The 16,403-nt window shown below is 34.4% G+C and overlaps 1 protein-coding gene across 10 annotated transcripts in view; it reads right to left on the minus strand.

Moving 5' to 3' along the window:
- REPS1 (RALBP1 associated Eps domain containing 1) overlaps positions 1 to 16,403 on the minus strand; it is a 68,155-nt gene that overhangs the window by 11,754 nt on the left and 39,998 nt on the right. For 5 of the 10 annotated variants that reach the window (XM_080341052.1, XM_080341050.1, XM_080341053.1 and 2 more), the window contains 9 exons: positions 15,830 to 15,957; positions 15,168 to 15,330; positions 14,803 to 14,866; positions 13,799 to 13,953; positions 11,804 to 11,925; positions 7,281 to 7,361; positions 4,198 to 4,285; positions 3,285 to 3,386; positions 537 to 609 (listed from right to left, as the gene is read on the minus strand). In XM_080341052.1, coding sequence (XP_080197178.1) covers positions 537 to 609; positions 3,285 to 3,386; positions 4,198 to 4,285; positions 7,281 to 7,361; positions 11,804 to 11,925; positions 13,799 to 13,953; positions 14,803 to 14,866; positions 15,168 to 15,330; positions 15,830 to 15,957 — 976 coding nt within the window. The remainder of the gene's footprint in view (positions 1 to 536; positions 610 to 3,284; positions 3,387 to 4,197; positions 4,286 to 7,280; positions 7,362 to 11,803; positions 11,926 to 13,798; positions 13,954 to 14,802; positions 14,867 to 15,167; positions 15,331 to 15,829; positions 15,958 to 16,403) is intronic. The other 5 variants (XM_080341054.1, XM_080341051.1, XM_080341047.1 and 2 more) reach the window with 4 other exon arrangements.

The raw sequence follows: 16,403 nt of genomic DNA on the forward strand, positions 1-16,403 counted from the left end.
GGTTATGTGCTTGTATAGCTTCCTCCAATCCCTAAATTTATGTTGGGGAGATGATTGCCCTTAATTTTATAATAGCCCATTATTAAATGAGATTGTATTATTGCTGTGATATTTCTAATTTATATTTTATTTTTCTTTTATGCTACAAAGTCACAAGGTCCTTCTCCATTAATGCCTAATGGATATTTTAAAAAATACAGAAAATTGGTTTCAAGTAACATCATGATCTCTTGTGCTTACATTCCCTTGTGTTTAAGGAGAAAGTCTTTATCAAGATTTGACATTGTGGAGCTTAATTTGATTGGCCAAATCCTAAATTTAGACCACATTATTTTTTTAATTTTCACTTCACACATTAACAGGAACAGCATACATTGTTAATGCATTAGAAAACAGACTGCCTCCAGATTCCTGAGTGTTAAAGTTAAAAATCTATTTAGGCATCATTTACAAGCTAGTTGTCAAAAAACCAGAAGCTTAGAACAGGCTTCTTTAAACATCTTTTCTTTGTTTGTTTCAGTTGCTGCTCTACTGACCGTTGCCGTGTTACTGTGCTTCCAATTTGCTCTGGATCTGAAGCATAGGAGTCCGAACTGCTGTAACCATCTGCTGGTAAAAGAAAGTACAATGTTTCATATTGGAAACTTTTCATATTTTTTTCATCACTACCATCATTACATACCCTAATAGATATAGATAATACATAATGTCAAAGGTAAATCTTTTGTTTTTAAAAAGGCTTATGTCCTTCTATTGCTTCCTTGTACAGCATGATACGGGCAGGCATCAAAATCCTTGAGTCTGAATAACTGAAGGATCCAATACAAACCAACTCCCCTCACTCAATACTGTAAGTTGTTGTTAATACTGGGATGTACTGAAGAATAAACAATTACAATAATGTTGCATTTAAGCTACAGAATTTTTCATAATCAATACTTTTTAAACACTTGACATTCTATCACTTCAATCCAGCCAACAAGAGTAAGGGACATCTAAAAAGAAAAAAAAAAAGGCAAGGAGTAGGACATTCTTGATACTGGAAGTGTTGAAGGATTGTCACCAGCCTTAGAAGTCAGAAAAAGGAAAAGACATGTACAGTACACAGATGAACCCAGCAGCTTTGCTACTACTGTATCTTGTGTACCTTCAAGGCTGGCAGTCAGCTCTGTTTTGGGCTAAATCTTTTTAAAAGCTTTCAGCTTTTGGTTAAGGCAACTTATGAAAATGAAATACACTATAACAGCATCACATATAGTTTGCTTAAGGACACCCTTACCCATCTCACCAAAATCACAAAATTTGTCTGGAATGAAAGCAGACAGAAATATGGCGTTCAGAATAATTTATCACAAGAGATGATTCCAGAGCACTTGCTAAAGCACAATTCAAGGTGGAAAGTCACTGGAGCAATGAGACTCACCTGACTGCTTATCAGTAAAGAGGAAAAGTCTACTCAAGAACATCAAAATTTTTTTGAAAGGAATCTCTCAAAGGACTACCTTAAGCTCCTAGGACACTAAAGTTTTCAAAAGTGTTAAGACACATCAGCTGGGACCCAGAGATGAGAACCCTGCAGAGACGATTTTCCTGTTCAGCAAGGAATGTCCTTGCCTATTACTTCATATGCAGAAAAAAAGCATATGAACCTATGAACAAAATATTCTTGAAAAAATGTTCCTAAGAATATCTATTTATGAAACAACACTTACAAAAAAGTGATACATCAAAAAAAACAACCAACTTTTCTAAGTGGGTATGTTGTTTATTGCTTAAATTAAGATGAAGATTCACTATTCTCGAATGAATTCTGGCACAGCTAAACAAAAACTATCAACTAAAGCAAATACTGAAAAATAAGTCCAGCCCAACAGCTCGAGGAAGTGCACTACAGACATTGTCGCTGATTTAGCACACGTGTCAAGATACACTACTGAAGACACTAAAGAATGTTAAGAAACGTAATTACCAAGATAGTAAGTCTGTACAAAAGAAATCTTGTTAGATTTACAGTGTTTTTTTAAGCATCAGAAGTTTATTTTCTAGAGTTAGCTTGCATTAAATGATTTCTTCAGGATCCACCTGAAAGGTGTTAACCATCCAAATTGTTACAATATTGACAAGAGCTGTTTCTTCAGAAAAAGGATGGGCATTCCATGATAACCACAGTTTGAGATACTATGAGGTGGCTTTGTTACATGGCAATGAGGCTTTTTCTATTTTACTACATTCTTCCTCTAAATGAATAATACTTCTTCTTATAATTAACAGTTGAAGGCCCTTTATCAAAGGTTAAGCTATACTCAGATAAGGAAAAGGGAGTACAGAAGGGCTCTTAGAACTCAGATCCTACATATAGTAGTAGTCTCCCCACCAAAAGACCATGTTCGCTCATTCTTTCTTTGCATCAGAAGGCTACCTAGTAAAAACAGAACTCTGCTTGAAAAGAAAAAGACAGGTTCAAGACATTGCTCAGCATGAAGAGTGGCGCTGAAACAGTTCATAAGGAAAGCAAAACACATTGCAAACAGGCACTTTCTAAATTACTCCTGTATTGGAAACCAACCAAAAAACTTCTGTCTTAATAATGCAAAGGACTCAAGGTAATGAGTTCTTCTTCAAGCCTTAGTTCTACTGAAGAAAAGATCCCATCTTAAAGAAAACAAAAATCTCAGAAACAGACTCCACAGATTCATCTAGATTACATATAATCTGGGACCTCCCTCAATATTAGACAAGTAGACTAATCAAACCAAAATAATACAAGATATTTTGGACACAGATACTGAAAATCAAGAAGGCTACTAAGAACCAAATAAACAGTTGAAAAGCTGTACCTAAAATGAAAATCTAAAAGTCTATTGCATTTTCTTAGTAGCTAAACCAGATGAGAACTGCCTGAAATTTGTGGTCAACAGGCTTTCACTCGTCAGAAAACATTCTGCTATACAGTTCTGAGGAGCCAGAATCAAATACTACTTAGTCAATTCCACTTCCCAGATATTTTGATTTCTCATCCTAAGATTAAAAGAGAAAACAGAAGATGGAAACAAGCTGAGAAAAATGAACTTTTTTGAACATATAGCAATGAAAGCATCTCCAGGGGCATCAGAACTTTCCTAACTACTACTTCTAAGAGATAAATATCAGAAATACCTCTATTCTTAGCAGAAACTCTGAGTTAAACATATCATATCTAGCAAGTTTTCATTCACTAAAGAATGTATCAGATCTACATTTTGTGTAATGTAAAGAATGAGATCAGAAAGTACTTTGATACTTACTAACTGTATTTCCAGATGTAAATTTTACAGTTGAACTCATTTTGTTTTCTTCTGGGAGATCAGGTGGTTTCACAAGTAGTGGGCTAGTAGGGTTAGCATGATCTAGATGGAAAACAAGTGTAAATAAATGTATTCAAACTAGCCTTTACTTCTGATGTCAAAGCTTTACATTACTTTTCTGCCCTTATCTGAAATGCTGCACTTGACTAAAATTGTTGTATTTTAACACTTGTGGTGTATGAATTGTTTTAACTTCAAAGTTTTACATTGTAATAGTGTTATTTCTGTTGCTCAGTATTACAAGCTGGGAATCTTTACCTATTTACAAAGCTAAGGAAACTTTAAAAAGAAATGTGTTATGGATACTTGTTTATTCTCATATACTGAAGACTGTACATGAGTTACATGATTTCAGGAAATACTAATATACTGGGACACATCTATGAATTGAGACTCCACTCTTCCTCAAAAAAAATTATCAAACCACCTTGCTTATTATTGACCAGAGTATTAGAAAAAAAAAAAAAAGCCTGCCAATACTCCCAAATGCTGTCACATTTCCAAATAATAAACTCAGTATTTCTGACCACAGTAGAAGAGCTTTATCAATGCAGGCTATATTCTTCATCTTCACAGTCTCTTTCTGTATTTAATAAGGAAATCTGGACATTCTCCTGGAGGCCCAAATCAAATCTATATCATGATGTTCTTGAACTACTCCACCCAATGATCTCCCCCCCTGCTCACTGTAGCAAATGGTCAATTCAAATTCCCCAGCTATCTGAACAATAGTCTAATTTTTAACTCCAGATAAATTCATTTAAGTAGCAGAAAAAAACCCAGCACGTTTAAGGAAGCAAAGCCAGCTATAATTGTACAGAACTTTCCTCCTTAGCAAGTGAAAATATCCTACCACTTCCAGTTCTTTTAAGCTCCATCTCCTGCATGTGGATTTTGCTTGGAGTCATTCTTATGGGAACCGGGTGCACAATTGCAGTGTCCTGAGAAGGAGATCAGAGTTAAGTAGTAAGTGATGTTAATCTGGTTTTAATTTGTTCTATTAAGAGTCTCTGACACCATGCAAATTGTAATTTCTAAGCATAATTTCATGAATTTATTTTTTTAGACAGTTCCAGGGAACTGAATAAACCCACAAACCCAAAGCTCTATAAGATGAAGTTTCTCTACAGTTCATAAGGTATAATCTAGCATACTACTTTAAAAAGGGCACTAGAAATGTTTCTACAGATAACTGCATTGTAAACAGGACCTGAATTTTACCAGTTTTCCACCATTTTTGGCCTACCAGATATCTGTTACTTGGAGTACATCTTACAAACAAACAAACCAACCCCAAATAAACCCATACAAACAAAATAAACCCCCAAACCAAAAAGCTACAGTTTCAAAACCCCACTCACTGACTTTACTTACAATGCCTCAGAAAGTTATGGCCTCTTTAAATAGTATGAATAATTCTGTATAAAATAAGTACTCTGTAGTAGTTTAAGACAAATAGTTTCAGGAGTCTTTACAGTAACATCTTCTAAACTTTAGGATAACAAGTCCTATGGAATATATCTCTAGACAGGCATTGAACTTAAACAAGCATTTTCCTTGTAGTTCAGACAAGAGACACCATTTTAGTGTACTTTATAGACGGCCCTTTCCACCTGTTTGTAGACAGCTTAAAAAAAAAAAATCTCAAAACTTTGTTCACAAGTAACCTAAAAATATGGACACAGCTGTCTGATCTTTTTTTTTTTTTACTATATTCAGAATTTACTATATTCAGAATTTATGAATTGGCAGGACAATGCCAGCACAAAAAAATTTCCAGATTATATTGTGTCCCTAGAAATAACAAGAGGTTTCAAAACCACCCTTGTATCAGAAATTTAACCTGTTCTGACCACTCGAGTAGATCAGTTTCACTAAGCATAGTAGATTTTCATTAATATTTTCTAAAACTGTTTAAACTGACTTGTACTACTCTTCTTGCAAATATAAACTTTTAAAATCACTTCCTAGGCACAGGCAAAACACTCTTGTTGTACTGGGATTTTAAGAATACTTCTAACTTCAAAATATATTGCCCCCCCTGCTTCTATCCCATAAAGGGATCATCATGCAGAGGTCAGTCTTGCTGTAGCTACTTCAGCCCTCTGCTGTAATCTAATGTGCAGCTACTACAAAAAACCTATCCCAAATTGTTTAATTGACTTTTATATAACATATTAATTCAGACCATGAATCTAATTTTACACAAAACAACATGTTACCAACTTTCACTTAAAATAGGCAAATATTGTTCCCATACCAGGGGAGGAATACACTGTTATTCTTTCCACTTATCTTCTACCCCCAAAGCAGCTGCTTTTCCAACAAAAACCCAAAGAATTGGTCTACGAGTTTAGTCTATAGTTAGTTATTAGCAACTGCTTGAGAAAGCTGATTCTGTCCTTTGGGAAAGCAGGAGTTGTTCAGCATCTCAGTCCTATGCATCACTGTTGGTGCTAAAATAAGTCTGCACACTGCTACTAACAAAATTGCTGTAATTTGTTTTTATTGTCTACGAAAATTAAGACTAAGAAAATGACTCAAGAATGTGATCTCAGTATATTTTTGCATTTCTACTGAATTTCTGTTTATACATACATGCCTATACACACATGCACACACAAACATATATATGGCTATATAGCAATTTTCCATATATCGTCACTGTCCTACTATTTAGCTTAACACATGGGAAAAAAATTCAAACTAGATTTCTGTAATTTACTAATTACGTGTAAAAATGAATTACTATCTTATTGTAGAAAGAAGACAATGATAGCTCTTTACTGTCAAGCAATGATACACAGTAAGAAACAACTCTAAACTGATTTTCATCATGTTTACTTCATTAAAATATAAAAATATGGTTCATTTAAACCAAAAACGTCTCTCTCAAATGAAAAAGGGCTAGTTTTCACTTGACATGTGACATTTTCATTTGGTTTGAATTTTTACTAAGGGCAATTCTGAGTACAGGGAACAGTGCAGTTTGAGTTCTAGCTTCCAGCACCTTGAAATGCTATTTCTACAGAAACAGCAGTGTTAACTCTGAAAGTGGACCACTGATGTATTTAAAATACATGTGTATTTACGTATTATACTTTTTCAGAAGTGATCTGAAAAAGCAGGTAAATGTGAAATCAAATGGACACCAACACTGTAATTAATTGAATTAAAATGGACACTAACAGTGGTAATTAAATAGCTAAGAAAAGCAGGATGAAAGCAGCAGCTAAATACTGAATCAATTTTAATGCATTTCAGGACTGCTTCAATGTCACATGCTGTGAAGTTTAAAACTAGCAGAACTGGAAACACTGTAGTGAATTTCTGGCTCCCAAACTTGGCAAAATATTTGATTACGTAAACCTTCAGAGCACTCCTCACTGAGTAAAGCATTAGAACAGCTCAGGTTTAGCTGAAGAAATACTAAAAGCCTTATTAATCAAGTAACTTGATGAAAACATTAAGAATATGAAATACCACACCCACTAAGGCCCAGTAGTTTTTCTTTAGTGAAGTTGGCATTGTCAGCTCCTAAGAGTTTGTACAAATCCAGCTCTGCAACGTGAAACAAATAAAATAATGCTGAAGACATAATCTAAAACGGAATTGGTTTATCACTTGGAGTAGCCCTCGTGTTGAGCTATATTAAAAAAAACCCACAAATTTTGATACTTTGTGTTATACAGGTTTTGATAGCAGTCCTGTATTACATCAAAATCAAGGGGAAAAAAAGCATTGTTTGCATTCAGATATTAAATATGAGCCATACTCGAAAATTTATATTCTGAAAATAAGGAAAAAAATTAAGAAGCCTGCCACCATTCCCCAAAAAGCAGTCCATGGAATCATGCATAACAGCTAAATACAATGAATGGAAATTCAGTGTTAATAAAATTAATTTCAAACAAGCAAGCTAAGTGATTGACTTACAGGATCAGCTGGTGCAATGTTAGAATCAAATTGGGTCAGAGTTTGTGAGCTTGAGGAGCGTTCGCTAAATGTCTCCCACTGCTGAACAGACAGAGGAGAGAAGTCAGCACGATGAGAAAGATGAGAGTAAAAGATCACTGAGGAGATTTAGCACAGTAATTCAGAGGTTGCACTGGAAAGTACTATATTTGCACTGGACAGTACTTGACTTGGGAAGCACACTGGTACACATTAAGTATTTCTATTTCAGTCTGAGATTGTTGTGCAACCAAGTTTGTTATCCCTCGATATCAATCTTTAAATACACATTTCATAATGAAGATACAGGTGCACAGTCAACACAGAAGTACCTTCAGAGTTCATGTTTGCCAATTAAAATCACAAGTAAAAAAAACAACGCTTAGACCATTCAAATACTGTAAAGATAAAAATCAGTGCCACATGTTGTGTGCATTTGTAATTATAAAATCCACAGAAAGGTTCCTTGGCTTTGTAGCTGCCAAGTTTCAAACATATTTCAGAAATGCTGATTTTCTTACAAAATCCCAGGCAAATGAACACTGAGTAGTCCAACTACACCAGTTCAGCTTGCAGTGCAACCCCTGAGAAGTGATTCTATGCTGTAAAAGAGGATTTTTACAAGTCTAAATCACTGTCAAAGCAAAGAATTAAATTCAAACATTCTGTTGATTGCTAAAAGCAAATAAGTCAATCTCTAAACAATTTTACAAGATATAGGCATGCTGTATCAATAGATGTTTGTCAAGAGTCCTCATGTTTAGTAAGTCAAACTACAGCCACAACTGGAACAATAAAGTACCAAAGTACATAAAATCAGTCTGTGATTCAGAAACCAGACTACAAATCGTAACAGGAATACTAACCATGTTTCAAACACTACAACAAAAATTACAAATACAAAATTTTTAGTGCTCAGAAAATTTGACAAAAATGATGTTAATATAGTTGTGAAAACAAATCAATATTCTTGTTCCATATCCATAGGCAAATAAATGTAAATTATTCCAGAGGACACAGGACAAGTTATATGGTGTTAGTCAACTTGAACTCATGTGCTCCTCTACACTGAGCTATGTCTAGTGAATGGCCTGTATGCTAACCTAGTCTAAGCCAGTTATTTCAGAAATCTCTCCTCATTTCAAACTTCAAATTAAGGCAAAGTTTCTTTTTTTTTTTTTTTTTAGGGGGGGGGAGGGGCACGGTGGGTAGTGCGTGGGACAGTTTTTGTTGGTTTGGTGGTGGTGTTTTGTTTTGTTTGTTTGTTTTTTTTAAATATACAAAACTACCCCCTTGACGGACAGAACCTAATGAACCCTTTTTAGTAAGGATGTGAGGTTTCCCTTCCTAACTGCTCTGCCCCACTCCCTGTATTAAACAGTTCATCCGTGTGTCACTCCAGCCTTTCATGAAATGGTAGCATTGTGAGCACTTTGGAGCTATAAGAACCTGTTGAGTGAGCCACTTTTTAGTAAGTCAGAAACTTAATGGCCAAGTTCTGCCAGCCTTTCCCCTAATTTGGCCTCTTGCATTTACACAGCTGCTCATTTTCATGAAAGGTGCATTAGTATTTGTTTTAGGACTACCACCTACTGTTGTAAATTTGATTTGACCACTGAAACTGGCAAATTTGATTACAGAAATATTGGTTTTTAATTTTTCAAAACTTCCAGAAAAGCATACAACACTGATGTTATAGTTAAGATCAATGCTAAAATATTATTTTAGAGACAGATGTTGAATTTACCTCATATTCTGCTTCTCTGAAGCCAAACTACAGAACATTTATTACTTGTCCTCAAGCTTCCTGGCTGGGCAGTCAAATGAGCACCAAACACCTCCTGACTACTCTGGGGAATATGCTGTTTGTGCTGCATCCTGAGCTACTACCTGAAAACACATATTGCTAAATCCCTGGTTAAAAGAAAGCTCATATATATATATAAGGCTCTAATGGACTGCTTTTCAAAATCTGTGCAAGTTTTAAGAGCATGGACAAAACAACTGATTTGCTAGGATAAAACTCCTATTAGCTGAAACTAAAATGCTTTAGACTTGCAAAAATGTTTCAAAAACACTTTCAAAAGGTTAATGACTAAAAACTAAAACTCACATCAGCCATTACTAAAAGAGCACCAAGAGCACACAAGGTGTAACAGTTGTGACCTCAAAAGCAAATCCCCGTTATCTGTGTCAAAGCTAATAGGACCATGACACCAGACTGTTTCAATAAAAATTTAGTAAGCTTTTCTATTTTTTTAAGTTCTCAGAACTTGGTGTTCAGTCTTGAGACTGTATGGAAAAGATGTCTGAAGTGAGAAAGAGGGACAAGTGAAGTGAAGAGAATGTCAAGCATGTAATATCCAGAGCTAGGTGGATTGTCATCGTTCTCTTTATTCTGAAGTTTGAGATTGATGCCTTGGTCCACATTTGTGCCTGAGCCCAGCAACTGGAGTCTAAAAGTCAACTATGAGCTAGAAAGAACAGAGTAACCAACTGTTTTTATACTAACGGGGATGAAACTGCCTGGAAAGGCAGATGATCCAAAGATGCACAGATTTTTCAAGCAATTCATTTGATGATGACAGTTATAAGAGGTTCAAAGAGGAAACAATTTGACTGGTGCCTGCAGTAATATCAGAAATTTTTTCATGGCATTAAAACTTTGAGGACTTTCACTTGACTCATGCTGAAAAGAAAATGCTCAGGAGCAAGAAGCATGCACAGCAATATAGCTGAAAAAAATGAGAAACCCCTTTGTGTTAGAATAAAAAATTATTAACATTTAATAAATGTTCAACTCTTATTTTAGTATAGCTAGTAACTGGTAGTATATTCAGTGTGAGAACTTTTCCAAACCACTTAAAGTTTTATCAGATTTTCAGAAAAAAACCCACACATTATCTATCTGAATGGACAAAGTCAATTTTGTAAGACAAGATTTTTGGCTAAGAGAGAATTGTCATTAACTTTGTTCCATTAGTGTAACTACCCTGACAAATGGGTTTGAGTTGCACTGGACACTGAAGTAATCTGTTCAGCTACAACACAGCTTACCAAATTATGAGCTTAATTAAATCTTTATTGCAAATTTATAAGAGAATGTATGAATGTAATTTTTAATGCAGTTGCAAACATTTACAGCTCTTTAACAGTAACTGAATATCTGCTCACCTCCCTCCTAACTTCCCACCAGCAGTCTAAGAGCCACTCCATCAGACAGAATAACTAATAATCATTAAATCATTCCCTACATTTTTATTTGGTAAGGACATCACTGTCACTTAAGAGGATCAGCAGACTTTATTAAGTCCTTCCTACAGAGTGAGGGAGTTTCCTCTGCTCCTAACTTTAATCCTAAAAACTTGCTTATTTTCTGTTTCATACTAACTCTCCTTTGCCTTGTCTAAATATTTTACTACCAATCTTATTCACTTGAAGTCTAACAAAGAAAGAAGAAAGGCACAAAAAGCTCTTTCAATAAGAACAGGTAATACAATACTCAGCTAGTGACAGAACTATCTTAGATATTCAAACCAAGTTTTAGATTCTTCTTGAGAATCTCAGTTTATTAAATGAAAAGACTTTTCCAAAAATAATTTCAACATATTTCCCTTTTTTCCCCTTATAATGAAAAATAAGCCTACATTATCTTTGTATTACGGTTGCAATCAGGAACTCATTTGAGTCTCTGAAGTAGCCATTATAATAAAACACTGGTTTATTTTCAGTAAAAAATGTTAAAACAGAGCAATAAGAAAAACTCCAGGAATCAATCTCTTACAGGCTTTTTAAACAATGGACATTTGTAAGGAAAAAACACCAAACCAAAACTTGTTTGGTAACTTCAGTTTGAAACTCTGACAAAATACAGCTTTACTATGTAAGACTCCTTATATAGTAAATATGCATGGTAAAGGACGATATCACAGCAGTACATAACAGCAAAAATTTAAAACTTAAATACATTTAGCTCATGCTTGACTTCAGATTCAACTTTAACTCTTTGCTTCTGAAACAAGCACAGAGCTATGACTTTTCTACATTACTGGCGAGATATTTTATATTTCATCACCTCCAGAAAAGAGTCTCCGTGTCCAGATCCATCAAAAATTTATTTCAAAGTTTTGCAAAAATACTGCGTCTATTAGTCCATCAGAGGTAACAAAAAGCCCCAATCAAAAACCCACACTAAGTGAAAAAACAAAAATCAGGAATGAATTCAACTTTTTCAATAAATGTTATGAGATAATTTTGTGATAAATATCACGCTTAAGAACCATTAGTGATATTTTAAATATTAGCTCATCTTACAATGAGACAGAAAAATCAGAAGGAAGACATTACCTTTTTTTACAATTTCACATGTAGAACCTTCCTGTGTCTATTGTCCTCCTAACTTTTTCACAATTTGTGGTCAACAATCCACTTATGATGAATTATGGATGCATACACAACTTAGTTATCAACTGGCAATGAAACAACTCTTAAATAAAAGTGCTAACCTCACTGCTCTGATTCAATTCTGGCCAGGTCTGGTTTAGGGATGGCATTGATGGAGACTTGCTTGGAGGTGCTTCTGCTGGAGAGCTGGAGTAACCTACCTCACCAGTCTGTTCCCCAACTTCTGAAATGACAGGAATCACTATAAACTAAAATCATGAATGGCATTCAATTTATTCTCAGAAGAACTGTTCACATCTCATGGGAAGTGCAGAGTACCCTTTGTTTTCATATTTTCCAAGGAAATTCTTAGCGGCAGACAAAAAGCATTTATTCAAGTAAAATATAATATTTATCAGGTGCTACCATTATTTTGAGGATCTTTCTGAAAACTGGACTTTAAAGATTACTCTGTACCACACTATCTACCCATTCGCTGGCTTTTAAATGGCATTTTTAGATTTTGATTACATGCAGACAAATATAATTCTCTCTTATGAGAAAATAAATTCACACTAATGTATATAACATCAAATACAGCACTGAGAAGCTTATCTTGCAGAATAAAACACTTCCTTATATGAAAGGTTAAAGCAAACCCACTTTATCAGAGCAAATACAAACAAAAATAAATGAAAAGAGAGATGAGAAAAAATTCCCTTCGATTATTCCCCAAACAAAGTTGCCTGTAAAATAAGAAAAATAAACATACACAACACTTTTTGGTTTCATGTCCAATATATAAAGTTTCCAGACAACTTCAGTTAAGTGATAAAACCTTGAAATCTACTACCAATAAAGGCATTAGAAGATCAGGTGCAGATATAGTTGTTGGTGTTTGTCTTAAATAAAAATGGTTTATACAAATAAATGTTTCTGCGTTTCCTATCAAGATTTTTGCTTGGCCATTACCTTAACACAAACATAGATAGAATGAGTCGTTTTTAGACGCTTGCTAGGTATTCACCTCATTGATTGTAGATATTTCTTATGAATGTCTTTGTCATAGCAAAACGCTTACTCATCCTGAAAACCCTTCAGTTGCAGCTGATTGCTGTTGGAAAGCTTCTCTGAGGAGCCAAGCTACTCCCACAAATATAGTTTAATTGTTAAAGCAGAGGTAGTAAGACACACAGTATTTAGTTTAAGAACTCGTCAATAATTGTAGACAAAAGTAAAAAGAAATTTAAGAAGCAAAAGAAATAAAATTCTAGGAAATCATAGTTACGTGTGCACCAACAGTATAACCTGACTTTCCAAGCAAAGACCGCTTGTTAAAATGTAATTTAAAGCAGTTTTAAAATATTCAGTTTCCTTTATCTGTATTAAAATAAAAATAGAAGATGGTTGCAAACATCCTGTTTTTAAACATCACTTTTACACTAGTTTGCTTTTCGGTTATGGGACTGGGTTTTTGGCACATATTAACAAGTAGAACTCATACATTCAATGGTTTATCTGGGAGCACCCAAAGGTAAAGGACTACGCACAGAAAGACAAGGTGACAAAGCGATGGATGATAAACCCTGATGTCAAGTCAGGAGTATAATTAAGAAAAAACAATCTGTGCTACTGATCTTGTACTTTTAAACTGCACAGTCCTACTTATAGCATTGAATCCGGGAATATTTTCTGAATACCTTCAAAACATAGAAACCCAAGCTGTATTTTCAGAAATGAGAGTGAACAGAAAGCATACTCATTTGAAATCAAGTCTGAAGTACAGCTGGATTGGAAATATGGAATGCAATAGCTGATCATTAATAAAATTCATACTGTGACCATTTTGTTTTCCTTAACGTTTAAAGCACACAGGTATTATTTCCAAATGTAATAGTCAATATGTCTACTGTCCCTAAGTAACTTCTCCCTGTACAGAAATTCATGTGTGCTCAGATTAGCTCTGAACACTGATAAAAAACATTTCTAAAACTGCACATTGCTTTACTTCCTACTAATGGGCTATGCCCATAGAAACCTATAAATATCTGCTGACACAGTGTAACAACTATATCATAATTCTAAAATTGTGAAGTCTCTGTTGAAGCATGTCTTACCCGTCGAGTCTTCCAAATCAATCAGTTTGGGCATTAAACTTTCAGGTAACTTTTCTGGCAAATCATACCCATTCTTCCTAGCAACCACCAGATGAAACGCAGCACAGAACTCGTCCAACGTCAGTGCACCATCTTTATCAAAATCTGACAGTTCCCTAAAAAGGAAAACTTAGTATAAATAGAATTTCTGAAGGTTATTTTACTTCTAAAAGAGTTCTAAAATCCTTCTGTTGTGCTACTTAGAAGATGAAAACTCAGTTTATAGTTCATTTTACCCTACTAGATACTTCATATTAGCATTATGTGTTTACCTTTCAAACAAGATGAGCCTTCATTAATAACATTTCTTAGAACTTAACGATCACTTACACCTACTTTTATCTCACCTGGTATTTAACTCATTTAATACAGTACTACGCAATATTATTGGTCTCAGAGTTTTGGCAAAGTACACTAAAATAACAATAGTGCTGAGACACGGTAATTTATTTTAAGTGGGAAAATACCTGAATTAGAAATCATGACACTGAAAGATCAAATATGCCAAGGTAAGCCATTTAATGATAGCATGCAAGAATGCAGTACAAATTCTAGAACACAGTGAAATACAAGCTTTGCATCAAGTCAAAGCTATATTTGTCATCAAGTCCCAGTAAGTGTATTTAAAAGCACTTGCATCTATACATTTCATTTAAACTTACTTAGACTTTAATTCATTCCTTATCTATACTTATTTAATAGAAATGCATCTTTAACAATAAAAACCTCAAATAAATTACTACTTATTCTGAAGTGTTTGGAATTTCTTCAAAAGCTCAAAATGCCTTGTAAGTAGCGCCAGCCTAAATCCATTAAAGCCCACTAAAGTAAAATTGGCATAAATGTGAATAGAGCTGAACACAGTAGAGTACTACTGAAATTTTACTTTGTAATACATCCTAGTCAGTAGATTATCACTGCCAGATAGCTGTCATCTTTCTAAATAGTTATCCCGAAACACTTACCAAATATGAGAAAGCTCAAGAATAGGGAGTTTTGACTTAGTGAAAAACTCTTTAGCTGCAGATCCTGAAAAATTACAACAACAATTTTTAATACAAGTTAAATCATTAGGAGGCTTAGACTTATGGTAAAGGAGAAAAGCTACTTATCAAAAGTTTTGGGAAAAATGGTACTAATTATTAGGGTTAAATGAAGGAAAAAAAGTAAATTGGTTTCAAGCTCTTTCTTGAATTACATTAGCATTTACCAGAACATTATGAGTAAAATGCAGAACTTTCTTCCAAATGGTATGCAAACCTAAGTACATAACAAAGCCTTTGTAACAGAACTGCTGTGCCCACAGTTCTATTTTTAAAGGGTAACTTACCTGGTATAAATCCATTTAGATCAGGTTGAATGGTTTTAAACTGATTAACATAATATTGCCTTTGTTCATCAGTTATTTTCCAGGGGTCATCATAACTACTTGATTGCCTACGAATTTCATTTGTTGTTGCAGCTGATGCTACAGTTCGTACTGTTGTCTGGTCCTGAAATGAAATATTTTTCCTCAGTATTATCTACCTAAAATGCTTCTAGGAATTCTCAACTTCTTGCCTTCAAAAAATAAAGCATAGTTAAATCATGCAGTAGTTTAAAAACTGCAGGAAACTATTAGTAGATTGCATCAACAGGATAGTGACAGGGTGTTTTGGCACAGATACATATGGACAGGAATGACTGCAGGTATGTAAGCAGAAAAAAAAAGTATGGCACATATGCAAAAAAGCTAAACACAAATGTTTTAAAGTCATAATTGTTGACATTTTTAAAATTAGTAGCTTTCAATTAGTCATTCCAAATGAAGTAAACTCAATAAAACAAGTATCTGCTGGGTAAATAGCACTGAACAGACTACAGTACAGATAGACAGTAAACATCTGTAATGAAAATTCTAAAAAAAAAAAAAAAAAGAAGAGAAATAAAAGAAAAAAAGGACTGCAACATCAATTTGAATGAAGCAAATCAAATACCAATAAAGTGTCACACCTGGACAGAAGCAGGATGCATGGCTAAAAGAGCACTGGTTGGTGGAGTATCTGCAAAACTGACCCAATTTTCTTGATGGGGTGGTGGTGAATGGCCAGACCATATGGGATCACTAGAAGCAGATGAGCCTGAAAGTAGAAGAAACATTTCTTTTTTAAAAGACAACCTTGAAAACTGAGTAAGAACTATGGATATGGAAAGCAGTAAAAAAATCAAAACAAAACAAAACACAAACTCCTGAAACACATGCTCCTAGCAGAGAGATACAGCTGTAGAATGGTAAAGAAAAAGCCAGATTGTACCAAGGTAACAGTTTACCTTCTGACAACTCATTCTTGTAGATTCTTACATTAGGTCAGTTTAGATCTGTACTAAGGAGACAGAGTTGAGGAACACACTTATTGCAACGTGTAAAATTTGAATTGGGTTTTATGCATTTAATGAGTCTTGAATGAGTTAATTAATACTCCACATTTCAAGTTAATTGAAATGAGAAACACTTGTTTGGGCTAAAAGGTATTTAAAAGTGGCATATGGTATGAGCACAGAATCACAGAACAGTTTGGGTTGGAAG

This window comes from Nesoenas mayeri (assembly GCF_963082525.1).
Source record: "Nesoenas mayeri genome assembly, chromosome: 3".
NCBI classification, from domain to species: Eukaryota; Metazoa; Chordata; class Aves; order Columbiformes; family Columbidae; genus Nesoenas; species Nesoenas mayeri.